At 44.9% G+C, this 26,356-nt stretch overlaps 1 protein-coding gene across 2 annotated transcripts in view; it reads right to left on the minus strand.

Annotated features, from left to right (window-relative positions):
* LOC115082035 (EF-hand calcium-binding domain-containing protein 6-like) overlaps window positions 1-25,999 on the minus strand; it is a 193,115-nt gene extending 167,116 nt beyond the window's left edge. For both annotated transcript variants that reach the window (XR_003854082.1, XM_029586330.1), the window contains exons 1-3: window positions 25,878-25,999; window positions 25,356-25,633; window positions 1,023-1,132 (exon numbers count right to left, since the gene is read on the minus strand). Coding sequence is in view for 1 of the 2 variants with exons in the window: in XM_029586330.1 (XP_029442190.1) it covers window positions 1,023-1,132; window positions 25,356-25,626 (381 nt within the window). In the remaining variant the exon portion in view is untranslated. The remainder of the gene's footprint in view (window positions 1-1,022; window positions 1,133-25,355; window positions 25,634-25,877) is intronic.
* Between the last annotated feature and the right edge of the window lie 357 nt (window positions 26,000-26,356).

Raw genomic sequence — 26,356 nt, forward strand, 5'->3', positions numbered from 1 at the left:
GCCAGGTCATAATAGACTATGGAATCAACATTCAAAAGATTTACTGAACAAAAACTGGATTTTAGCTGAGTAAATCTTACCAGTTCAAAATGCCCCTCTATACTCAACTAAATTTCTGCCTGCACAAATCTAGACAAGTAAGAAAGGGGCCAGGTTAGGGTGTTCCTGGGGCAGGCTTTTAAAATTTAGATGATTAGTACTATATTCAGCGCTAATTAGCTAAATTTGGGGGGAGCGGATAAAGGGAAAAAAGCATAGGAGGTGGAAAGGGGAGAGAGAGGGGAGTGTTAGGGGGGAAGGGGGAAAGGGGGAAATCAAGAAAAGTGCCCTTGAGGAAGGGAGAACTGACTCGCTCTCTCAGCCTTCCCCTTCCCTCCAGTACTTTCTCATTGTCCTCCACCCCTCCACTGGTGCTTTTCTCACTCTCTCCTCCTCCTTCCTCCATTGGTGCTTTTTCCAAGTCATGTCAGAAGCAGATAATGGTTCTGCTCCCTTAAGGCTCCTGCCAGCAGGAGGCAGGATGGGGAAAGGGAGGATCGTATTGTGACAGAGCTCTGTGGTCGGTTGCAGGGAGCAGAGATATTGCAAGGTACAGTCCCCCCTCCCCCAGTGCACAAGCTTCTGGTCTGACACCCCTTATTCCCTCCTTTCCCAAGCACAGCCCTGCTTCTGAATACTGGCACCTTTCTGCCTTGATATAAAAAGCACTACCTTTGTAGGAAGAAGGCATAGCTGCAGCTAACGTCAAGTCATGAATGAGATGTTGAGCTAGTCCTGCATTTTTATAAGCTCACTTCCCTAAGCATTCTGGGATGTCTCCTGTTTCCTCAGTGCAAAGGCTTAGAGGCCAAAGATTAGAGAAAACAGGTTTGACTTGATGACGCCCATGATTTTGTGATAGTTGACAGCTCTAGAAAGGGTTGAATGAAGAGTCAGCTTTTTCCCTCATACTGTCCTTTTCCCTCTATCACTACCGTCGCACCATAGTAACATTATATTTTTCTGAATTACCACAATCATACCTCATCCACGTCAATCCTCAGCTGTGTTCCTGGCCGAGACATTGAACTGGCTCTGCTGCTGGCAAGACTTACTCGGCTCTCTGCCCGACTTCCAATGTCAGCTGGCTGACCTATGAGATTTAAAAAAAAAAAAAAAAGTATTTAAAAAAATGTGGCAGGTTCCCTAAACTGCCCCCTTTGTTTACCAAAGGTTGGGGAAAATATTATAGCCTAGAACCCCCAGATCTATGGAGGGCAATTTTCAAAAGCCATTTACCCATGTAAAGGGCTACTTAAAACTTACCCTCCCTGTATTTGGGGAAAAGTATGGGCTAGATTTTAAAAGCCCTGCGCGTGTAAATCCTGCCGGATTTACACGCGCAGTGCACTCGCGCGCCAGTGCACCTATTTTGCAAAGGCTGCCGGCGCGCGCAAAGCCCCGGGATGCGCGTAAGTCCCAGGGCTTCATAAAAGGGGCGGGAGGGGCGTGTCCGGGGGCATGTCGGCAGTCCGGGGGCGTGTCCTGGGTGGGTCCGTGGGCGTGGCGATCGTTCGGGGGTGGGCCAGGAGGGCGGTCCCGAATCCCCCGGCACTGCAGCCTGTGCCGGGGGATGCCAAGGCGGCGCGTGCAATTTATGCCTGTTTCAAGCAGGCGTAACTTGTACAACAAAAGGTAGGGGGGATTTAGGTAGGGCTGGGGGGTGGGGTAGATAGGGGAAGGGAGGGGAAGGTGGGGGGACACGGAAGGAAAGTTCCCTCCGAGGCCGCTGCGATTTTGGAGCGGCCTCAGAGGGAACAGAGGCAGGCTGCGCGGCTCGGTTCGCGCAGGCTGCCGATTTTGCGCAGCCTTGCACGCGCCGACCCCGGATTTTATAAGATATGCGCGTATCTTGTAAAATCCGGCGTACTTTTGTTCGCGCCGGTTGCGTGTACTTATTTAAGATCTACCTCAGCGTGCATTGTTCCACAAAATGTGTAACTTTTACCTGTATTTTCATGCAGGCATTCCCTGGACAGGATTAGGCCAGGCGAAGGCAACAACTTGCATAGTTTTCTATTTTAAAAACTGATCTGTAAGTTCTGGTCTCTCCATCTCAAAACTGATAAAAGCAGAACTAGAAAAGGTACAGAGAAGGGCAATTAAAATGATAAAAGGAGATGGCAGGGCTCCCCAATGAGGAAAGGTTACTCAGGTTAGGGCTCTTCAGCTTGGAGAACACTGGTTTTCTCCTTCCTAGTTCTTTGATCCATTAAAGTCAGATCATTGATATACTCAAAAGTAAATAAAGGGCAGACCACATAAGCTTTTTCACTAATGCCTATTAAGATAAGTAAATAAATGGCACACCATATCAAGACAAATATATAAGAAGACTTTGTACTCAAAGTAAAGACTTTGTACCATGTAAAAACCACTACTACTACTACTACTACTACTTAACATCTCTATAGCGCTACTGCATACATGCAGCTCTGTGCAAATTACTACTCCTGTTTATTATTTTTAAAATGCTGCTAGATTTTACTCAAAAGAAACAAACCAAGGTGTACAGAACCAGTACTTAACATAAGAGACCGTCATAATTCAGGCTATAAAGCATTTGCTAAATATTCGTTCCTTGTAAGAACTAGGAACACTTAGCGTAACAGATTCCTTGCCTATATTTAAAATGTAATCATTGGTCTCAATAACGTCCCAAAAATTTGTTTTGAATTTTCTATTTGCGAATAAAATTATTTGAGTACACACAATCACTTATCTTCACTGCTGACGGAAATGTTCAAATCTATTTGATGAAAAGAATCATTATCAAGGGCTCCCAAACTGAAACCACACAAACGGTTTTTGTTTATTTTCGGTATTGAATTTTACCTGAGAGTTTGGTGGTATTAGTCTGTTGACTAGATTTTACTATGCAGCACTGTACAGAATCACATAAGAGACAGTCCCTGCTTAGCAGACATGATTGTCTAGACAAGACAAACATGGAAACTAAGAACTTGTAAGAAGTATATTATACAGAAGTACTTAAGAGCAAAAAGCAGTTTCAAAAAGGTGAGTTTTTAAATGGATTTATTTATTTAACAAATTTGTAGCTTGTTAATCCCACAGACTTTAGCGGGTAACAAGATTACATACATAATGCAGACAAAATTACATACAGATAACTAACGGTAAGATTAGGATAATTAATACACCTAACAAACATAAATTAGAAATATGAAATAAACCACAATATATAAAAAAAAACACTTTAAAATAATAAACACAATAACAGGTGTTGCTGATCATCAATCATAGCATGACATAGCACTATTCCTTACTGAGACCTCTTGATGTTACTGAAGGGAAAGCCTAGATAAAAGAGAGGTTTTAAGCATTTTTCTAAAGCGTAACAAGTCAGACTCTGTTTTAACAAATCTCAGAGATTATTCCAAAGAGCGTAATTTGCAATGTTAGAAATATGAGAATATGGTTAAATGAATGTGCTTGTGCATGGGTATTACCAGTAATCTATTTGCTGCAGAACGCAAAATACGGGGAGGACAGCAAAAAACTGGCTTTGGAAAAGAAGAGGGAACAAGACCATTAATGGCTTTAAAATCTATGTAAATATTTTAAACTGTATCTGTTGATCAACTGGAAACCAGTGGAGTTTGGTCAGGATCAGGGAAATGTGCGTGTGTAATAGTGTGCCTCAGACCAAATGGGCCGCTGAATTATGGATAAATTGTAGTACATGAATTGTACATTTTGGTAGGCTGAAATACAGAGAATTACAATAATCTAATGAATTCATGACTATTGCTTTAAGTCCAAAGAACTTACAAATGGCTTAATAGAATGCAGTAGATGGAGTTTCTGAAAAGAACCCCTAACCAAAGATTGAATGTGAGGGCGTAAGAAAAGCTTGGAGTCAACCAGGATACCCAGGTCTCTAGCTTCAGACCTAATAGGGATGATGGTGCCATTGACTGACCAGCTACCAGGAGAGTTAACAAGCTCCGAATGAGACAGCAACAACATCTCAGTTTTTTTTAAGATTCAGGGCTAAATTATTATCAGACAGCCACGTACTAATGGGAGAGAATCATCTGGAAAAGTTGTCAAAAGCTAAATTGATGGATGAGGAAATGGGGAAGAAAACCTGCATATTGTCTGCAAACAGTTTAAAATTGATATCAATCTGGGACAGAACTGTACAGAGCAGTGGCATATAAATGTTGAATAATACCGAGGAAAGTGATGACCTCTGGGGGTTGCCCATGACTTAAAGCAACAAACTAGAGTTAGAGTCCCCAATAAATACTCGGTAAGAATGATTTGAAAGAAATGAAGTAAACCTCCGAAGAACTGCAGATGTAATGCCAAGGGACTGAAGATGATGTAAGAGAATGGAATGGGTTAAGCATATCAAACACTGCTGATAGGAATAGTATGGTCAGAAAGGGAGCATGAGACACTAACTCAGGGAGTCTATTCCAGGCATACGGAAGGAAGGAAGTTGGTTTAGAAGGAGAAGAGCACCGATAAGAATATCTTGTTCAATGAATGGAGTTCAGGAGAAAGGGTGTGGGGAGAGAGAAGAAAAGATAGGTAATAAATAGCTGCAGATTGAATGCATTTGTAGGTGAGTAAGAGAAATTTGATCTGTATGCAGAAGCAGACAGGGAGCCAATGTAGCAACTTGTTGAAGAAAGATAAGCCGTGCAGCTGAATTTTGAATAAATTACAGTAGAGAAAGAAGGCAGCCAAGAGCAAGCTGAAGAAGTCTAAACAGGAAGGTGATAGGAGAGTAGATGAGCATTTTGGTAGCGTGCTCAGAAAGGAAGGAAAGGATTTTAACGATGTTATAGAAGAAGAACTGATACACTTTAGCAGTGTTTTGGATGTGCCCCAAGAAGGAGCAAGAAATATCAAAGATGACTCCAAGGTTGAAAGAGTCAGGAGGATGAGAGTGCAATCCATTGAGACAGAAAAAGAGAGACTGGGGAAGCGGGTTTTGGGAGAAATACAAGTAATTCCGTTTTGGCCATGCTAGGTTTAAGGTGGCAGAGGGACATCCCAGCAGTGATGGCAGACAAGCAGGCTGAAATGTGGGACTGGATTTGAGGTGACATTTCTGATGTAGAGAGGTAGATTTGGGTGTCATCAGCATAAAAGTGGTACTGGAAAATGTGAGAAAAGATCAGAGCACCGAAGGAAGAAGTGCAGATAGAAAAGAGAAGAGGGTCCAGGGCAGAGGGCCCTATTATGGAATAATGGGGAAGGAAGAACCACCACAGTAAACAGTAAAAGTACAATGGGAGAGGTAAGAAGAAAGCCAGGACAGAGCAGAGTCACAAAGCCAATCAAATATAGCACATCAAGGAGTAGATGCTGTGATAACGCTGCTCCTCCTAAAACTTTCACTGGACTCTACCCACCCTGCTACCTATCATCCCATCTCCCTCCTCCCTTTTGTATCTCCGCTGCCTGACTTTATTTTGTCTCAGGTCATTCTGGATCTGCTCCTGTCTGCTCTTGCCCTCTATATTCCACAGAAACTGCTCTTACCTAAAGTCTCCAGTGACCTCTTTACTCGATCCTCATCCTTCTTGACCTTATCTGCTGCTTTTGACATGGTTGATCACAATCTACTCCTTGATGTGCTGTATTTGATTGGCTTTGTCCTGGTTTTCTTCTTACCTCTCCCATTGTACGTTTACTGTTTACAGTGGTGATGAAGAGATGACTTCAGGGAAGATAGAACTGAAGAGCTGGGAGGGAATGGGATCAAAGGAACAAACAGCAAGTGATTTCAGAAAAGGAAGAAAGGATGGCAGGGGCGAAAGGAAGGGGATGTGAAGGAAGTGTGAGCAGAGGAGGTGGACTAGAGGGGACTTCATGATTAATCTTGTTCAGGGCCGGTGCTAGCTTTTTTTTTGCTGCCCTGTGCGAATAATTACTGTGCTGCCTCTCCCCTCCCCCACAGCTGTTCATTCATTCTCTGAGCCCGGACCCACCAAAAAAAAATCCAGCTCCCTTCAGTGATACAAACTCTAAAAACTGACACCATCCCCCCAACCGAACCCATGACTGGTGCAAGGGTGTTAGGTGCCCTAGGTGAACCTTATAGCCTTGTACAATATCCCCCGCCCAAGTCCACACACAGAGTTAAGAGTTCTGCATTTATATTTTACATGAAAAATATCAAAGAACAGTATTCTGTGGTAAAAATGTTGCTTACATTATATTTACATGCACTGCTGTGATGCCAACCAGAAATCCCTGCAAAAAGGACACTTGGAACCCATATGGTATTAGGCCTATTGTGATGTGTGTTGGGTGTGGACTTGACCCCCCGAAAGCCCTAAAACACTAATACACTTCCTATTAGGAGAATGCCTCACCTCAGTCACACATGCAGAATATAAACAGACCCTCAGCAAATATAGAATAGAGCAACCATAAAGTAGAAATACAAATGTGCAGACAAAAACTGAACTGAAAACCGCAAGAAGTCAGAAACACACACACAGGCACAGACACTCACATGCAGTCTCTCATACACACACACACCACAGCTCTCACTCTCACATTTTGTCTCACACAAACACACAGGCTCTATCACTCTCACATGCTGTCTCACACACACACACACACACACAGAGGCTCTCACATGCTGTCTCTCCGACCATACAGGCTCTCAATCCCACACACAGTCTCTCAACTCTCTCTTGCACACACTCAATCTCTCAACTCACTCTCATACACATGCACACTCTATAGGACCTCAGCCTCTCTCTCACCTCTAGGCCTCCACTTCACAGGTCGCTGCAGCTTGTCTTTGTCAGTTTGTCTCCAGCCTTGTTCCTGCTGTTCTTATCCTTGCCTCCCTGCCTATCCATCCCTTGTCTCCTTCCTCGGACGGATACCAGCTATTGACCTCGGCTTGGATACTGGATATGACTGACTGCTGCCTGCCTCTGACCACTTCCTGGACCTTGGATACGACCGATCACTTCCTGACTGACCTCTGCCTGAACCTTGGATACCTCTGACCACTGCCTGCCTTTGACCACTGCTTGAACCTCGTACCCACCTGACTGGCACCTGCCCATGACCCTAATTAGTCATAAACCTCCGCTTCAGCCACCAGCAGAGACCCCACCTAAGTCTTGCTGGCCCCAGCATCCAAAGGATCAACCCAAGAGGCACAAGGGCTGGTATAGGTAAAGGTCTTGACTGGTCTATACATCGCCTGGGTCTGCCTGCTGATGGTGGAAACCTGCAGGGCTCCTCCCTGTAGGTAGAGCCAATCCTGCCTTGGTCCAAGGGTCCACAGATACAACAGGTCCATTGCTTTCTTCTCCCATGAAACCAGTCTCAGCATAATAAGCAATCTTGCTATGAGTTATTGTCCCACGAGCTGCTGTACTCGTCCCGATGCTGCCAAGAACAGTCTAGGATGCTGTCAACATTCTCCCACAGCAGGTTGCCACCACCTCCTCAACGTCGCCAAGCGCAGCCCCACACACTGCCATGCTGCTCCTTCCTAGAACCTCCTTAGGCACATGTGCATGTGCATATGTGCCCATTATATGGGCCCCTCGGTGGGGAACACTGAGCGGCATCCTCCAATGACATCAGGCCAACCGGCCTATTTGAGCAAGGACCTTGCCACATTACCTCACCTCAGCAATGGGTGTCCTGCCTTGCAGTGCATGTTGCCTAGCGTTCCTGATTCCTGTGTTCCTGATGATTGTCCAGCCTTGCCTCATCCAGCTTTGTTTTCTCCAGCCTTCCTCAACCAGCCCACCTTGTCCAGCCTCTCATTGTCCTATCCGTCTTGTCTAGTGTCTTCAGTGTGTCTTCATCTATCCTTGGCTTGACTCTCCGGATCTTTTCCTCTTGCTTCGATCTGACCATAATTGCTTGCTATCTGTCCCAGACCCTTGCCTGGACCTGATCATGACTGCCTGTTGCCTGGACCTGACCCGTTGCCTGGACCTGATCACTCTTGCTAGCTGCTTGCCCTGACCTTGGCCTGTCTCTGACCCCAGTGTGCTATGGACTTTAATTATCTTCATCGCCCTAGATACCTGCCTAAGTCCTGCTGGGAGCCAGAACCCAAGGGCTCAACCTACGGGGGAGGTGGCTGGTAAAGGTAAAGCTCCAGACTGTCCTACTACAGGGCGCATTCACCAACTATCGGCATAGGCCTTGTGAGTTTGCCCTTGAGGCTGCGTCAACTACACTGCATCACATGCCCACTACCCTTCACATCCAAGCTTTTTCACTTCTGGGTCCTATTCTTTGGCACAAACATCCCCTAGACATCCAAGATGCCTCATCTGTTTTTCTTTCTTCAATTCTAACCTAAAATCCATTCTCTTCTTTGCCCATACCCTGAAAATATCTGGTGAATTTAAAATACCCTGCGTGTGCCAAAACTGGGAGATACACAAGTATCTCAGGCCAGCGCGTACCGAGTGGATATTAAAAGCTGCCCAAGTATGCACATATCTCCCACTACGTGCACAAACAAATTTTGCCAAAAAAGGGGTGGGGCATGGACATGATCCGTGTGGGGCTTGGGTATTCCTGGATTTTTTAATGAATCCATTGCATAAATACTTACGCGCACAAGGATCCCCTCTGTATAACTTTACTTCTGTTATGGATGGCATGTAAGTGGTAAAATAAAAAAAATCTTAGCTAGTCAGCAGGGTTTTAAGGATCGGGGCTAACAGGGTAAAAGGAAGGCTATTTATCTAGGGGGGGTTAGGAAATCCTATCCCTTACCCAGGCAAACTGGGAACGAAGTGGGAAAAAGACCAATTGTGTCAGCATTGTCGCGGTGGCCCACTGCACTCCGACGCGGGAAGATGCCGCTAGCCTCAGCTGATATGCTCCTCCTTAGGAGCGTGCATGCCAGACCTCATCCCATTTAAAGGGGATGCCTGGTCACTTTTATTTCATTTTTTTTAATATGGTGTCTTGCAGGGTCATATTAAGACATACTGAGGCCCTAAGCTTTAACAAGTTTAAGAGGTCCCACAGCATTATTGGAAAAATGTAAAACTTCAAATTTTAGAATTTATTTTGTATTTAGAGGTCCTTCCTAATCTGTGACTCTAAACTTTAGTTTAGCTAGCTTGAGTTTATATACAGCACTTGACCAGAATATGGTCAATAGTATAAAATTACATGATAAATGGAACAAGAAGAAATGGAATGCATAAAGGTGAATTTTAGAACCAGCACGCGGGCGCACAAGTATGCGCATAAGCCGGCTCGCGGAAAAGGTCACAGCCATTTTATAACATAACGCGTGTATATGCATGCATGTTATAAAATAGGTTGAACACACGTACATATGCACACGATTTTATGATGGATGCACGCATGTGCACGCAAATGCCACTTCTAGCACATAAGTGGGGGAATTGTATCCAGCGATAAATGATTGATATGAAAATGAAAAAAAATATATGTCTTTTTATAATGTAGATGCGGCATTTCTATATCTAGACCATATGTATTTCTATATTTGTAAGGGTAGCACAAGAGTGATGTGTGTGTAGGGGGGAGGGGGGAATTAGGAGAATGTTGAAGTCAGGGGGGAGAGAGAGTGTGCCCACTGCTGCTAATCCATGTCAATCTGTGCTTCTCCCACCTCTTCCCAGTTTGACTTCCTTACCCTTTGCCCACAAGAAGCAGGGATCAGTTGTGGGGGGAGGCACCATCAACAATTTTCACACGGGACCTGCAGCTGCAGGCATCTCCATGAGCTGTCCATCAATGTTTTACTGATGAAACATAATGTATGAATTACATAGATTGGCATGATAAAAAGAATAAGTAATTGTGGCTTGTAAATGTTATAAAAAAAAAAAAAAAGAAGTCAGATGTGGCAGGGTACTACAGTACAGGTCCCTGCCCCCATGAGCATGTATTTGTGAGAGGCTTGGGCATGGCCCACGGGTGCTATTGAATTGCTATACTGACGCCCAGTTGCATATTAAAAGGGAGATACTCACAATTTTTAGCAGTCTACTGCTACAAGAACGAAAAATAATAAAGGAAACCAGAAGAAACTATGTGTAGGTGCCTACAGACTCGTTTCACTGCAGCAGTGGTGCTTTTTCAGAACCACATGCTTCAGGGTAAGACCTAAGGAGCAAGAAGCCTCCCCCATCCCTTCCTGAGACTGACGTAACCCAGGAGGTCCCAGGTCTTGAGTCAGCGAATGGGAGCTCGACAGAGATCCAGGAAGCAAAGGGAAGGGGAGCCCAGCCCATGGAGAGCCAGAGACAAGGGCTGACAAGAGGATATAAAGGGAGGACAGTGTCCCTGGGGAATAAGGCAGAAAGAGACTGCAGTCTGAGCACAGAGACGCTTTCTGGTTTCCAGAGACCTGTGAGAGCTAAGGAAAAGTAATAAAACAAACAAACACAGAACTGGAGAGGAAGAAACAGAGGAGGAGGAACGGTGTTTGAATAGCAGCTGCAGAGAGCAGTTTCAGTCTCCTGGGAGGATTCCCCTTTCCTCCCTCCATTTCACAGGGACAAGGAGCCCAAGGGTCCAGAAGAAAAGTTGCCAAGGTTTCTGGACGCAGGAGCTGGCTGTCTGAGCCCTCCTCCACAGGACAGAGTTGAGAGAAATAACCTTAAAATCAAACATTAACTGTTAGGTTTACTGCTCACGGGTAGGCCCCCCACCCTTGAGCGGCTTCTTTTACCCATGGTGGCCCCGACTCTGCCTCTGCTGTCAAGTGGGGCTGGAAACGCCACCGACACCCCCCCCCCCCCCTCCAATGCCACCGCTCCTGTCAGTGTATTGTTATTCACACGCACATGTCTCTTCTTCAGTTAAGGGGCCCGTGGTGTCCTCCGATGATGTCCTCGCTGGATGCACTATAAAAGGGCTCTTCTGTCTCTCCAGTATGGCCTTCCCAAGGTCGCCCGTGTTCTCCTGTTTCCTGTGGTCTGCATCTCGTTCAGCGTCTTGGTCTTCATCTTGTTCCAGTGCCTTGTGTCTTCTGCCTGGTTCAGAGCTCTGGTCTTCAGCCTGTTCCAGTGACTTGGTCTTTGCCTTGTTCCAGCGCCTGGTGTCTTCAGCTTGTGTCAGCTTCTAGCCAGTGTCCTGTGTTTCCAGTCCACCTCAGCGCTCCGGTGACTTCAGCCTTCAGACCAGTGTCCTGTTCCAAGTTTTCAGGGTCCTGCTCCTGAGTTCCTAGAGCTGTTTCATAGTCTTCTCAGTTCTGAAGTTCCTGTGCCTTCTCTTCCGAAGCCTTATCCTTCCTTCCTTGGTCTGTTTTGTCCTGGTTCTCAGTTGTTGTCTGGTCCCTTGTCTCACCTGGACTCCTTGTCTTCAGTCTTTGCCTGGTTCATTGTCTTGTTGGGACTCCAAGTCTTCAGCTTCAGCCTAGCTCGTGCCTGGATGTGCTCACCCGCCAATGGCGTGGACTTCGGCTAGCGCCGGGGTTGTGTCGGTCGCATTGTGGCACAGGGGCTCAAGCATACCTGTAGTCCAAAAGGGCTTTCAGAGTGGCCGGAGGGCTACCCCCTGGACACTAGCCCCGAAGGCCCCTGGGGCTGGCGTCCCTAACATTGACATTTTCAGGAGAAATACACACAGAGGGTCCTTCTTTCTGTCTGTGGGCCTGCATTATAACATCTACACAGCCACAGTAACTGTTAGACTGGCTCATCAGTTAAGTTTCCAGAGATACTCTGCGGCTTGTCCCAGATTCAGTATAAACCAATTCAAGTATACAATGACCCACTACAGAGCTGGTGGGGTTCCAGCTTATCTGGAGTTTTCCCATGAGGGAACAGCAGCACTCTTGAGGTGGTTGTTTACCAACATCTTCCACTAAAATACATGGCCCCCAACTTTCATATATACCGTATATATTTATTGCCATTGCTAACCTAGCATCACTTAAGTATTTATTTTATTTATTTGTTTAGAGTTTTTTCTATTCCGGTATTCGTTTTCACATCATATCGGTTTACATAGAACAGATTAACAAAGTAAGAGAAATACATTGAACCGGTAAAGCTTTAAAAACAATAGCAGGAAGAATAAATAGGTAACAAAGATAAAAATTGTCGAACAGGGTTGGAAAAAATTACAGTTATTTACAGTTCCATAATGGCCAGGGGTAAAAAAGGTGATGCGGGAGATGGGGGGGTGAGAGGGGAAAGAGGAGGGGTTTGCGATAAGGGAGCAGAGAGGGATGGGCAGGGAGATTTATGCGAAGGCCTGCTTAAAAAGCCAGGTTTTTAGCTTTTTTTTTGAATTTCCATTGAATTTACCATTACCTAACTGCATTTTATTGTTTTGACTTGCTCTGTTAGAATACGTTTGCCACTATTCCTGCCTTTTCAGTATTGTATCTATTGTGTTACTCCCAAGTTGCTAGTAAAAGCATTAAAAGGGAAATTTTAATACTAGCGCAGGGCGTCCATGTGCGCACGCACACAGCCATGCCGATTTTATTTTGGCATGCGCGAATGCCGACTAGTGCGCATAAGGTGGGGGAATTTTACAAGATGCGTGCTGCGACGCGATAGGCCCTAATCCCCGTTTCATCCCAGTAAGCTCCAATAAAGGAGTGGATTGGAAGGGAACTTCCTAAATCCCCTAACTAATCTGCCTCCCTTTTCTCCTGTCCGCCCCGACCCCTAAAACCCCTCTAACTACCCTATATTTTTTTGTTTTATTACTTACCCGCAGACCGGAGCAGCAGTAAGTTGTACGGGTCCAGTGTTCCCGGCGAGCGTGTCAACAGGACAGAGACTTAATGGCCCTGTCCTGGCCCGCCCACACCGCACCCAGACCCCGCCTCTGGCCCGCCCTTTTTTCGGCAGGTCTTTTGCAAGTACTGGGAGATAAGTGCTTGGCCTCGGGCCTTTGAAAATGCGTGCATGTGGCCCGGCCACACGCGTGTCTCCCAGTATAGGCACGCGTAGGCCTTTTAAAATTAGGCCTTAAGTGTTTACAGTGGAGTGGTGATTTTCTTTGCTGTACCCCATTCCCAGGACTGGGGTGCAAATCGCAAGGACCCAGAAAAAAAGAGTAGCAGGGGCATTTGGATTATCTATCCCAGAGTCACAAACACAATCCCCACTCTGTCCCATCATATCCTTGGCGCAAGTGGGGATTATTCTTCTTGTGCAGCCCTCTCCCTTGGCATTAAGCAAACATACATTGAGAGGGGCGTTACAAGTGTTTTTTTTACAATAACTCTTAACTGAAAAGAAGTTAATATTCCCATAGATCAAAAGTATCTAGGGAACAATGCACAACAAATTAAACAGCTTCTCTCATTTTGCAAACAGAAAAATTCTTTGTAGTTCTAGCCTGTTTACAAGTATTAACCACAAGACTCCAGCACATAAGATCTGTACCAGACTAGTATCTGAGAAGAAGTATAGTCTGTGGTAGCACAACAGGCTTACAGTCTGCTTGCTAATTAGGGTAAAGGGGTCTTCCAGCAGGAAGATCCCGGTGAACTCAAATGCAACTCTTTATGTAAAAAGCAGACCGAAGGCTTGTTGTTCCTTCCTTGTGGTGTTTCAGTGCTCTGTTCATTAAGAGGACAGAGACATATTTCTCTGCTAGTACCTATCCCTACAGCTATTTGCAACTGGCAAGAGAAGGACGCAGGACATGTGCTGCTGTAGGGAGGTGAGGGTAGGGGCTAGGCCTCCCTTCTCCCGACTGTGAGGAGTTCTTCTTGGCCTGTTTCCAGGAGATGCCACACAAGGAAAATAGTGGCTGGGGTCACAGTGCAGTGACTGTGGCCTCTGGATAACAGATAGATGCAGCAGGCCTGAGATTGCTGCTGGGAGAAGGTGGTTGGACACAGCTAGCCTGCAGCAGAATGCGGAGATAAAAAATCTGATTGTTCAGTGCACATAAACCTCCAGGGTAGAGGTATCACAGACAACATCTGATTACAATCACGAATGATAGTATATTTTAGAGGGGAAATCCTAGCCTCTTGTCCTCTCCTGCTGAGAAGGTAAATCCAATCCTCCCTGCAAGATAGGAAGAGGAGGAAGATCTGACCTGTGAATGCAGCCTATAGATAAGAACATAAAAACATAAGAAATTGCCATACTGGGTCAGTCCAAGGTTCCATCAAGCCCATTATCCTGTTTCCAACAGTGGCCAATCCAGGCCATAAGAACCTGGCAAGTACCCAAACACGAGGTAGATCCCATGCTACTGATGCCAGTAATAGCAGTGGCTATTCCCTAAGTCAGCTTGATTAATAGCAGTTAATGGACTTCTCCTCCAAGAACTTATCCAAACCTTTTTTAAACCCAGCTACACCAACTGCACTAACCACATCATTTGGTAACAAATTCCAGAGCTTAATTGTGCATTGAGTGAAAAAGAATTTTCTCTGATTAGTTTTAAATGCGCTACTTGCTAACTTCATGGAGTGCCCCCTAATCCTTCTATTATCCGAAAGAGTAAATAACCAATACACATTTACCCGTTCTAGACCTCTCATGATTTTAAAGACCTCTTACATATCCACCCTCAGCTGTCTATTCTTCAAGCTGAACAGCCCTAAACACTTTAGCCTTTCCTCATAGGGGAGTACCATCCCCTTTATCATTTTGATTGCCTTTCTCTGTAACTTCTCCAGTGCAACTATATCTTTTTTTAGATTTGAGAATTGTACACAGTACAGTGCGGTCTCACCATGGAGTGATACGGAGGCATTATTACATTTTCCGTTTTATTCACCATTCCTTTCCTAATTATTCCTAACATTGTTTGCTTTTTTTGACTGCTGCAGCATACTGAGCCGACGATTTCAATGTACCATCCACTATGATGCCTAGATCTTTTTCCTGGGTGGTAGCTCTTAATATAGAACCTAATATCGTGTGACTACAACATAGGTTATTTTTCCCTATAAGCATCACCTTGCACTGGTCCACATTAAATTTCATCTGCCATTTGGATGCCCAATCTTCCAGTCTCACAAGGTCCTTCTGCAATTTATCACAATCTACTTTCTAACAAAAGAAAATGGTGGCAGGGTCCAGCGAAAATTAGAAAGTGGTGTGGAAGGAAACTGGGAGATTTATGTTAATCAGTATCGAGAGAATTTTTCTCATAGTGAATTGTTTGCGCAGTTGCTAAAGCAGCGGCCCACGAAACGTAGACACGTCGGTCTGGACTTGCATCTTAAACTCCGGACTATGGATTTTGAAGCACAATAGTGCCAGCCAAGGGAAGTACCTTTCTCCACATATTTTTATAAAAACAGTTTAAAATCAAAAACAAATTTGCAAAATTATTGAAAAATAATTCATATTTAGTGAACCGATGATTAAAAAGACCCGTATCGGTAAAATTACAAGTTGCATACTTGCGAACCACGGGTAGTATGAAGGTCCAATATATACATATAAAGGTATGACAAAATAACTCTCATATAATAGCAATGCTACACAAAAATTGTAAAAAATGTTATTGATACGTGATTTATCATAGGTAATTGAAATCTCCCATTATTATTGGTTAGCTTCCCTGATTTCTCTTAGCATTGCATCATCTGATCATTTTGGCCAGGTGGACAATAGTATACTCCTATCACTATACTCTTACCCAACACATATGGGATTTCTACCCATATAGATTCTACTGTATGATCTTTAACCTGTTGGACTCTATACATTCTCGGACATAAAGTACCACACCCCACCAAGTTGATCCTCCCTATCATTGCGATATAATTTGTACCCTGATATAGCACTGTCCCATTGATTATCCTCCTTCCACCAGGTCTCTGGGATTTCAGTTATGTCTAGCTCATCATTCAGTGCTATTCCCATCATTCATTGCTATTCCCAACACTGAATCTATCCCCAAATCCCTCCAAATCTGGAAAAACTGTCTAACATCAATTAACCACCTCCTAACTAATCTGAACCTCGCCCTTAATACCTCCAAAACAGAACTCCTTCTTATATCTTATAACCAGACTACTAAACCTCTCTCTATCACCAACTCCATTCACCCCACACCCCAGATCCTACACCAGGTAAGAGACCTTGGCGTCATCCTTGATATCCAACTTAACTTTAAAAAATTCATTAACTCCACTATGAAAGATTGCTACTTCAAACTGCATGTTCTTAAAAAACTTAAACCCCTCTTCCATTTTAACGACTTCCGTACTGTCTTCCAGACAATAATCTTCTCCAAAATTGATTACTGCAACTCCCTCCTCCTAGGCCTCCCTGCTACCACCCTCAAACCCTTTCAAATGTTACAAAATGCCACTGCCAGAGTCCTTACTAACACTCGCAAAAACTATCATATCACCCCTGTTCTTCAAGACCTCCATTGGCTCCCAATCCCCTCCAGAATTCTCCACAAAAGTCTCTCAATAGTCCACAAGACTCTACATAATCAAAATGTACACTGGCTAAACAACTCCCTACACTTCCATACCGCAAATAGACCCACCAGATCCGCCCACACCCGCACCTTACATATCCCCGCACCTAAACTCACACATCTAATCTCCACCAGAGAGAGAGCATTTTCCATTGCTGGCCCCTCTCACTGGAACTCAATGCTCCCTGACCTACGACTAGAGCCCTGCTCTCAGAAATTTATAAAGAAATTAAAGACATGGCTCTTCAAGCAGGCTTTTACTTAACTCCCCATCTTCGTCCATCCACTAACAATCAATTACAATCCTCTTGTAAATAGTTCCTTTTATTATTATTGTTTTATTGTTTCATATTCATTGCTTTAAAAGGGTTACGAGCATAAGGTACGTGCGAAACCCTTTTAAAAAAAAACCCTGCGTGCGCCGAGCCTATTTTGCATAGGCTCGGCAGTGCGCGCAAGCCCCGGGACGTGCGTAAGTCCCGGGGCTTCGCTAGGGGGGCATGTCGGGGCGTGTCAGGTGGGCGTTCCTGGGGGCATGTCGGGGGGCATGGTGCCAGCACGGGGGCGTTCCAGGGGTGCAGCTGAGGCCTCCGGAACAGCCCCCGGGTCGGGAGATGGCGCACCAGCAGCCCGCTGGCGCGCGCGAGTTACACTTGCCAGAGGCAGGCGTAACTTTTAGAATAAAGGTAAGGGGGGTTTAGATAGGGCCGGGGGGGGGTGGATTAGGTAGGGGAAGGGAGGGGAAGGTGCGGGTGGGTGGAAGGAAAGTTCCCTCCAAGGCCGCTCCGATTTCGGAGCGGCCTCGGAGGGAACGGGCAGCGCGTGCAGGGCTTGGCGCACGCAAGGTGCACAAATGTGCACCCCCTTGCGTGCGCCGACCCAGGATTTTATAAGATACGCACGGCTACGCGCGTAACTTATAAAATCCAGCGTACTTTTGTTTGTGCCTGGTGCGCGAACAAAAGTAAGCGTGTGCTGTTTCTTAAAATGTACCCCAAAGATTGTAACCTTCCTCTTTATATTGTTTAATGCGACTATTTATATTGTTTGATGTAACTATTACTCCTTTCTTTCCCCCTATCATTTTTGCTATCTGTTAACTGTAAACCGATGTAATGTACATACGAACTTCGGTATATAAAAGCTTTAAATAAATAAATACACTCTAACTCTCCCATCTTACTTCTTACACTTCTAGCATTGGCATACAGACATTTCAAAGTGTGTTTTTGTTTGTATTAACAACCAGCTTTTCAGTTGATAGGGATAATTTGGAATTCTTTAACTCAGATGATTCTTTACTTATAGGCACATGGACTACTATTGCTTTTATTGGAACCTCTCTATTGAGATGCCCTAACTCTCCTTTTTCATTAGTATCCTTCAAAGATACATTCCTCCGAAACATACATTGCTGAATGACAATCATCTTTCCCCCTTGTTCTATTTTAAAAACTGTTGTATCTCCTTTTTAAAAGTTAGTGCCAACAGCCTGGTTTCACTCTGGTTAAGATGGAGCCCATCCTTTCAGATTAGTCTCCCCCATTCCCAAACTGTTGTCCAGTTCCTTACAAACCGAATCGCTCTTCCCTGTACCATCATCTCATCCACGCATTGAGACTCCAGAGCTCTGCCTTCCTCTGGGGACCTGCATGTGGAACAGGGATCATTCCAGAGCATGCCACCCTGAAGTTATGGATTTCAGTATTCTACCTAAAATCCTAAATTTGGCTTTCAGAACCTCCCTACCACATTATCCTATGTTGTTGGTGCCCACATGTACCAAGACAGCCAGCTCCTCCCCAGCATTGTCTATAATCCTGTCTAGTGGGCCGATATAGTAAACCAAGCGGGAGAGCGGGCAAGCGCCCGCTCTCCCGTGCGCGCGATTCAGTAACTTTATTTAAATTAGGGTCCGCGGTAAAAAGAGGCGCTAGGGACACTAGCGCATCCCTAGCACTTCTTTTTTGACGGAAGCGGCGGCTGTCAGCGAGTTTGACAGCCGATGCTCAATTTTGCCGGTGTCGGTTCTCAAACCCGCAGACAGCCACGGGTTTGAATACCGGACGCCGGCAAAATTGAGAATCCAGTTTTCAACCCGCGAGCCGCGGGCCCATGTTTAATTTTTTTTTTTTTAATTTTTAACTTTTTTTAACTTTTGGGGCCTCCGACTTAATATCGTCATGATATTAAGTTGGAGGGTGCACAGAAAAGCAGTTTTTACTGCTTTTCTGTGCACTTCCCCGGCGCCAGCAGAAATTAACGCCTACCTTTGGGTAGGTGCTAATTTCTTAAAATAAAATGTGCGGCTTGGCTGCACATTTTACTTACTGTATCGTGCGGGAATGACTAATAGGGCCATCAACATGCATTTGCATGTTTTGGGCGCTATTAGTCTCGGGGGGGTTGGACACACGTTTTTGATGCGCTATTACTCCTTACTGAATAAGGGGTAAAGCTAGCACTTCGAAAATGTGCGTCCAAATGCCGGTTAACAGTGCACTCCACCGGAGCGCACTGTACTGTATCGGCCTGTAGGTGATGTGTGAGGTCCGCCCCCTTCGCACCAGGCAGGCAAGTTACCAGGTGATCTTCATGTCCACCAGCCACCCAGCTATCTATGTGTCTAATCGAATCACCAACTATGAAGGCCTACCTAAACCTTCCCTCCTGGGCAGTAGCCCTGGGAATCCTGTTCTCAGTGTGAGAGGACAACACATCACCTGGAGAACAGGCCCTTTCTACAGGATCGCTTCCTGCTACACCAGGATGATGCTCTCTAGTCAAGAGACCTTTTTGATCCAAGACAGCACCGGGGCTGCCAGACTGGATTTTGGTCTTGGTTACTATGTCCCTGAAGGTCTCATCAGTGTACTTCTCTGTCTGCCTCAGCTCCTCCAGGTCTGCCAATCTAGCATCCAGATATCAAACTTGTTCTCTGAGAGCCAGGAGCTCTTTGCACCAGATGCACACATACAATCTCTCACCAGTGGGTAAAAAAATCATACATGTGACACTCCATGCGAAAGACTGGAAAGCCTCCCTCTTGTTGCTGGACTGCTGCATTCATCTTAATTTTGTTGAGTTCCTAGTTAAGTTTAGGTTGCTAAGGGAGTTGGAATTAGAGTAATTTAAATTTATTGGTGTATTCACTAATTAATCTGCTAGTGACCTACAAGTGGATGATTAAACTCTCAATAAGGGCTGGTGCAACAGTATGATTTAGATAAGAACCTAATTGATTTTAAATGAGAAAGTGTCTGTTGCCTAAAAATCCAGGGTTGAGCCAGTGGTGGGTGGGAGGGACACTAGAATTAACTCCCTCTGGCTTGCTTATTATCTCAGTCACACACAAACTGTAAAGAATATATCCCACTATTTCACCTCTCTCCAAACTTTTTTAAATCCTAAGATTTACCAAAGCTATACTTACAAGTTACCAATCCTCTTCAACCATCACTAAGTTGATCTTCACTCAAAAGATTGAGAGGTTTGATATTGCACGCTTCCGGTCTTCTTCTACTGCAAAAGGGATAGGGCCTCTGGAAGCTGGGGCTGTGGAGTTCAAAGTCTATATCGCTTGCTATGACCTCTGGAATCCTCTCCCAGGGAATGTTGGGAACAGTATGCAGATGAGCCTTCTGATCCTCTTTTACTGCAAAGGGTGTGGGGCCTCTGGAAGCTGGGGCTGTGGAATTTGAAGCCTGGATCGTTTGCTGTGACCTCTAGAGTCCTCTCCCGGGGAATGCTGGGAACAGTATGCAGATGAGCCTGCCGGTCTTCTTCTACTTCTAACCAGAAGGGGCTTGCACAAACTATAATCACCCTTAACGACCTCACCTTCACTAGCCACTACTCAAAAGTAGACTTTTAGATGTTTTTCTTGGCTTAAAGTTGTTCTGCGATTAAATTAGATTGTAGTTTTCTATGTCCAATGATTAAGGACTACTGGTGCACTAAACTAGACTTTCATTGCAGAAGCAATCCATCATATTGACAGTTTGTATACACAGTGGTATAAAAGAACTGGCAGTTTGTTTCTTCTGTAATGACATGTAGATTATATAGAATATAAATTATAATCCTGTTATACAATACATAGTTTTCAGAATCGACCACAAAATGTGACTCTGGTAAGGTTAACATTTCTCAGATGGTACTGCGACCCAAGCTGATAGTTTGCTACAGCTTTAGGGGACAAATAACAAACTGACTATCCTGTGCTTAACTTTTGTTTTTCCTGAAAGACTTTCATCTTTTGCTCTGCCTGCAAGTCTTCTATTTCTTGGCTTTGACCAACAGGTCAAGATCCACTGCAGAATAACAACTACTGAAGTTCATTCAGATAGGGAGTGGGTTCAGGCCGTGAATTTGAGTCTCACCAAATTTGGTTTAAACAATCTTTCTCTTGCAATCTCAAAGCCCTCATTTTTTATGATTTCTACCCAGAGCAGAATTACAAGCAGTTCACACAGTTTCCTTGGATATTGCATTCTGTTCTGCTACAGCCACTAGGTGGCAATCACTAAACAGTGAGATTGTTCTCCTGTCTAGGGAGACAGAGACATACCTGGGAACACTCTGAATTTCACCCAGAGTCTCTGGGCTTTGTTCCCTCTAAGGATTGAGTTGATGTATGTAAAAGGTTTTGCTTGTGACCAAAACGTTTGGCTTCATTACTCTGTGGCTTCATTACTACTTTCTTTGATTCAAAAAACCTATCAATTTTATGCTCACAGCAACCCAGCCCTTAGAGGAAACATTGGAACAGCATACATACAAACTTTCTCACACACACACACACTTACACACTTGCATATTCACTCTCATACTCTTTCTCACACACTCTCATTCCTTTTATTCACTCCCCAGACTCACACACATGCACACTCACTCAGTTCTCCTTCTCTTCAACACACACACACATTTCATTAATTGCAAACCCTTCACTGCCAAACACTTTGAGAAGTATCAAAAATAGAGTCCTAGAATCTTCCATATCATACCATATCAGCACTATCTCAGGACTCAAACAGCAGCAGCCTCATCTATGACATGGCAGCAATGTAAATAATATTATACCTTGCCCGAGAACACTAACACACCACCTACTGGGGTTAACAGAACAAGCCGTACTGCTACAAAGCCCTACAAAAAAACTACATGCCGGCAGAAGTACTGCTCCTCAATTATAAATGCAGAACATAGACAGACCCTTACCTAATGCAGAACAAGGGACTACAAATTAGAAACAGAAACATGCAGACAAAAATAAAGTGGAAAGCCTGAGAAACCAAACTCTGAACAGTGGTATACTGAAGAAAGAACAAAATACAAATATGTAATGCACATTCCCAAAGATAACATATGCCAATCACTAAAAATTCAAAATAAATGTCTTTTTTTTACCTTTGTTGTCCGATCTTATTTTTCTAATCAGTTGACCCCCCCCCCCCCCCCCCCATGTTCTCTTTCTCAGACTTTTCCCAATTCCTTTTACATGGTCTCTTTTTTGTTTTCCTGTTTCTTCTCTCTCCACCTGCTTTCTCTTCCTTCCTGAAACACACACTCATGCTCTCATTCTTACATGCTGTTTCTCTCTCACACATACACACACACACACACACACAAACACACAAGCTCGCGCTCACTCTCACATGCTGTCCCACACACAGGCTCTTTCTCGCACACATAGGTTCTTGCATGCTCTCTCTGTCTCACACACACAGAGCAGCAGCAGCTTCTTCCTCCTCTTCTGGACCCAGAGTGCAGCAACAGCTTTCTCTTCTCTTCTGGGACTGCTAATCAGCATCTTCCTCCTCCTTCGCACCCGCTGGACAATGCAGCAGCCTCTTTCTAATTGCTTTTGACCTGCGAGGTTGAGTAGCAATGTTCTCCTTCAGGCCCACGCAAATGAAAATAAAATTTCTTCTGCTTTCGGCTGTGGAGGACACTGCTCTCACTGCTGCTTCCTCCTTCCTACCATATGACTGTCATCTCTTCCTCATTCACACCCATGCGGGCAGGAAAAAGTCATCTGGGCCACGCAGGTGCACTCTCAACCCACCCGGAGTTTTCTCACATTGGCCCAGAGACCTGGCAATTTGTTTAGCATTCCAGAGTATCCGGGCCAAATCCGGAGAGTTCCCAGGTATACTTCTCACCAGTCACCATCATGTTCCCCGTTCCTCTTCTCTACAGTTTCTCTCATGTCTCCATCAAGCCTGTTTGTACTCCTCTTCCTCCATCCTCTGTGCCGAGCCTCTGTCTTCCCTCCCTAAGCACATCTGTCCTTTCACTTCCTGTTCCTCTTCCTTCACTGTGCCCCATCCTTATCTCCTCCCTTTTGTGAACTATAGCCACCATCTTTCACTTCCTGTTGGCCTCTGCCTTTCGTTCCTTGTTTTCTTTCTACTGTTTGTCCCTCTTGTTCTCCCCTCTTTCCACCAACTCCAAGAACCTTAACAGCATAGGCAGAAAAGCATTGTGGGAACTCTGTTGTAGCACATCCGATGGCTCTTTTTAAAAGCACTACTGCACTGCTACTTTGTTCTGTGAGAGACCTGGGTCTCAGAGAACCTGAGAACTCACTTAGAGACCTAGAGCTTGAGATCAAATCACTGTTCCCTCTAAGATGTGTGCATGCGTGGCTGAACACAATTTTTCATGCAGCTGCACACAGCTTTTACCTCCAGTGCAGGAAGACCATTGGAGTTGTGGTGGAGCTCATCCCACCATGGCCCAAATTTAGAAGACTGGCAGGGCCATGGTATAACCCATCCCACCACAACCCGAAGTGAGCAGGAGACTATTGGGCCATGGCGGAGCCCATCCCACCACAGCCCAAAGTGAACAGGAAACCATCAGGGCGTTTGTGAAGCCCATCCCATCCCTTTTGTTTTTCACAGGCCTGAAGTGAGAAGACCGGCGAAGCTGAGGTGGAGCCCATCCCACCACAGCCCAAAGTGAGAAGACCAGTGGGGACATGGTGTAGCCCATTCCGTCATGGCCTGAAGTGTTCAGAAGACCATCAGGGCCATTGTGGAGCCCATCCCACCACAGCCTGAAGTAAGAAGACCAACAGCACTGTGGTGGAGCCTATCCCACCACAACACGAAGAAAAGAGACCCCAAAACTCCAGGTCTGTCCTTCTTCCTACCCATGCGGCCCAGAAGAAAAAAGTTGCCGGAGCCGCACTGGCAGGAAGGAGAAGGCACATCGATCCATGGGCAGAAAAGGAGCAGTGTCTGTGTCAGGGCCACTGCAGATCCCATCTCATGGTAGCCCAAGAAGAGGAGGGGGGGGAGGGATGCAGAGGCGGAGACCTTGTAGAAAGAGAGAGAGAGAGATTGTGTGTGTGTGTGTGTGTGTATGTGTGTGTGTGTGTGTATGTGAGAGAGTTGAGAGACTGTGTGTTTGAGAGACAGCATGTGAGAGTGAGAACCTATGTCTCTATGTGAGTGAGACAGCATGTGAGAGAGAGCCAGTGTGTATGTATGAAAGAGAGACAGCATGTGAAAGTGAGAGCCAAGTGCATGTGTGAGAGAGAGACAGCATGTGTGAGTAAGATCAGGCTTAAAGGAGTAGGAAGAAGCCACTGCTCCTGGTGGTTCAGAATGGAGTGAGAGGATGAATGAGTTTATATATGAGAGTGAGTGAGAGATAGAGTATGTATGGGCATGTGTGTGTGTGAGAGTGTGAGATGGTGTTGGCATGTATGAGAGAGAATGGTTATGTGTGAGCAAGCAGGCATGTGTGTGAAAGAGGGAGATAAGAGAGATAGCTTGTGTGGGAGAATAAGAGTGAGTGTTTATGGGAGAACAAGTATGTACTATATGTGTGTGAGAGTGAAAATGTGTTTATACTACCACCCCTCCCTGCTCCCCCCTTCACTACTTGCTCCCCAACTCTGCTCTCCGCTTCCAAACCCCCCCCCCAGTAATCTATGACAATCTTAGGGTGATTGGAATTCAAAAGTTCCAGGTATGGTGAGGAGGGATTATATTAGGGGTAGGTATATTAGGGGCTACAGGGCAATTTCTGTCACTATTCTGTAGCAGAAAACGCACCCCCTCCCTTGTCACCCTCCCTAGGTAAATCTCAGGCTGAGGAAAACCCAAAAGCTCCCGGGTATGAATAGAACCCAAGAGACCAGACCACGACAACACCATGTGCTAGCCATTCATAAGCCTGAACACATTTCATTACCCAATTACAATGTATATACATTTAAGATAAAAGCAACAATGGAACTATGTAGTTTTAATACAGATTTTGTATTCCTTACCAATAGGCAACAGTAAGCAAGACAGGAAACGTCTTTAAAGCACCAGCATTTACCAGATTGCTCCAAACAGTAACTTTTCTATTTATGTTTTGCCTCTGTCGAAACCTTATTGTTCTTGTTCCTAGATCTGCTTTCTTATTTTGTAATCCTATATTTTTTTTGTTTTACAAGTTTTGGAATAGCAGCTGTGTGTCTTTTATTATAGCCCCTATCCCTTTTTGGAAGAATGCCCTTCCCTGAGTACACTCCGTAGCTATTTCCTGCAGTTTCATCATGGTGATGGCAGCACCATGTTCTGATGATGAACAGCACAACAGTACTTCGATTTATAATGGGGCAAAAGTTATATAGCAAAGTTTGAAGCATGCTGATACCGTCTCAGGGATGAAATTTTAAAAAGGAGTTAAGGGGGAATCTCAATGATTTTATTTGTTTCAATTCTCATTAAAATTAAATAAAAAAATGTTGGCTTGTACTGTTGTTACCAGCTAAAGTCCGTCATTGCTTAAACAGTAAGATAATGCTTTTACAATTCTTTTCATATTATTTTTTAAGTTAATTAATAACAATTACCCTCTTCCAGCTACTTCCCCAAACTCCCCAGTCCTAAAGAAAAAGTTTGCAGATAGTAATCACCACTTACCAAAGATGGGGAGTCGCATCTTGCTCGGGTTGGCAGAGACTATGACCTGCATCCCCTCTGGGATGTGCTGCTGCTGCAGGGGGGCAAGGATAGGTGCTAGGTCGCCCTTCTCTGGAGTGCTCGGAGCTCTGTTCGACTGCAGCTCGCCCTGCGCCCGGGAGAAACCGCGCACAGAAATGGTGTCTGGGTCCCCAAGCAGGGAGAGCGGGTGCTGGATACGAGGAAGCCGGGGTAGGCCCGACCTGGGGACTGGGAGCAGGTGACTGGCCATGGCTAGCCTGCAGCAGAGAGAGGAGGCACAAAGCTTGTTATCTCTGTACAGTTAAACAAACATAAAAGAATACATCACTATGACTGCACAGATACAGCAGCACAAAATCCAGTACTGTCCCTGCATGATTTTGTGGCAAAAATAGTGCCAGACACAAGCAGACCACACAGCCACCCACTGGCAGAAAAGAAAGCAGAAAAAAATTCACTTTTTAGGTCCTATACATTAAGCTTTTTTTTTTTTTTCCTTACCTTAGTTTAAGAAATTTGGTCTCCTCAAAATCTGGAAAAAAATTTTTTTTTCAGGCAGTAACTCCTCAGATTGAGCTCCCTCTGGGCATCCCTGGCTGATTGTAGTGAGTTTCTTCCAAGTGTTTGAGTCTAGTGTTGTTCTTTTTATTGAATAAGGAGAGGGTTGCTACAGGCAACAGGAAGCTTACTGGTTTGTTAAATTGCTTTTCAACTATGGGGCTGCTAAGGCCTTCAAAGCCAGACAGCACAGGGAGGTCCGGCTGTAATTAACATACCCTGGCCTTCCTGGGTGTTATTAGGGCTTCTGAGGAGGGGGAGCTGCGGCAGCTTACTCCTACTGTACACTGATGCGCTGATCGGCCTGATGAATGCATGCAGTTACAGTATATTACCCAGTTATTCTCAGGAAATGTATCTAACCTAGAAGATTAATGATTTTTGCTGAGTTTAAGGTCAGGTATTTAAAGCATTAATACTGG

The sequence above is a fragment of the Rhinatrema bivittatum genome, chromosome 1 (genome assembly GCF_901001135.1).
Source record: "Rhinatrema bivittatum chromosome 1, aRhiBiv1.1, whole genome shotgun sequence".
NCBI lineage: Eukaryota > Metazoa > Chordata > Amphibia > Gymnophiona > Rhinatrematidae > Rhinatrema > Rhinatrema bivittatum.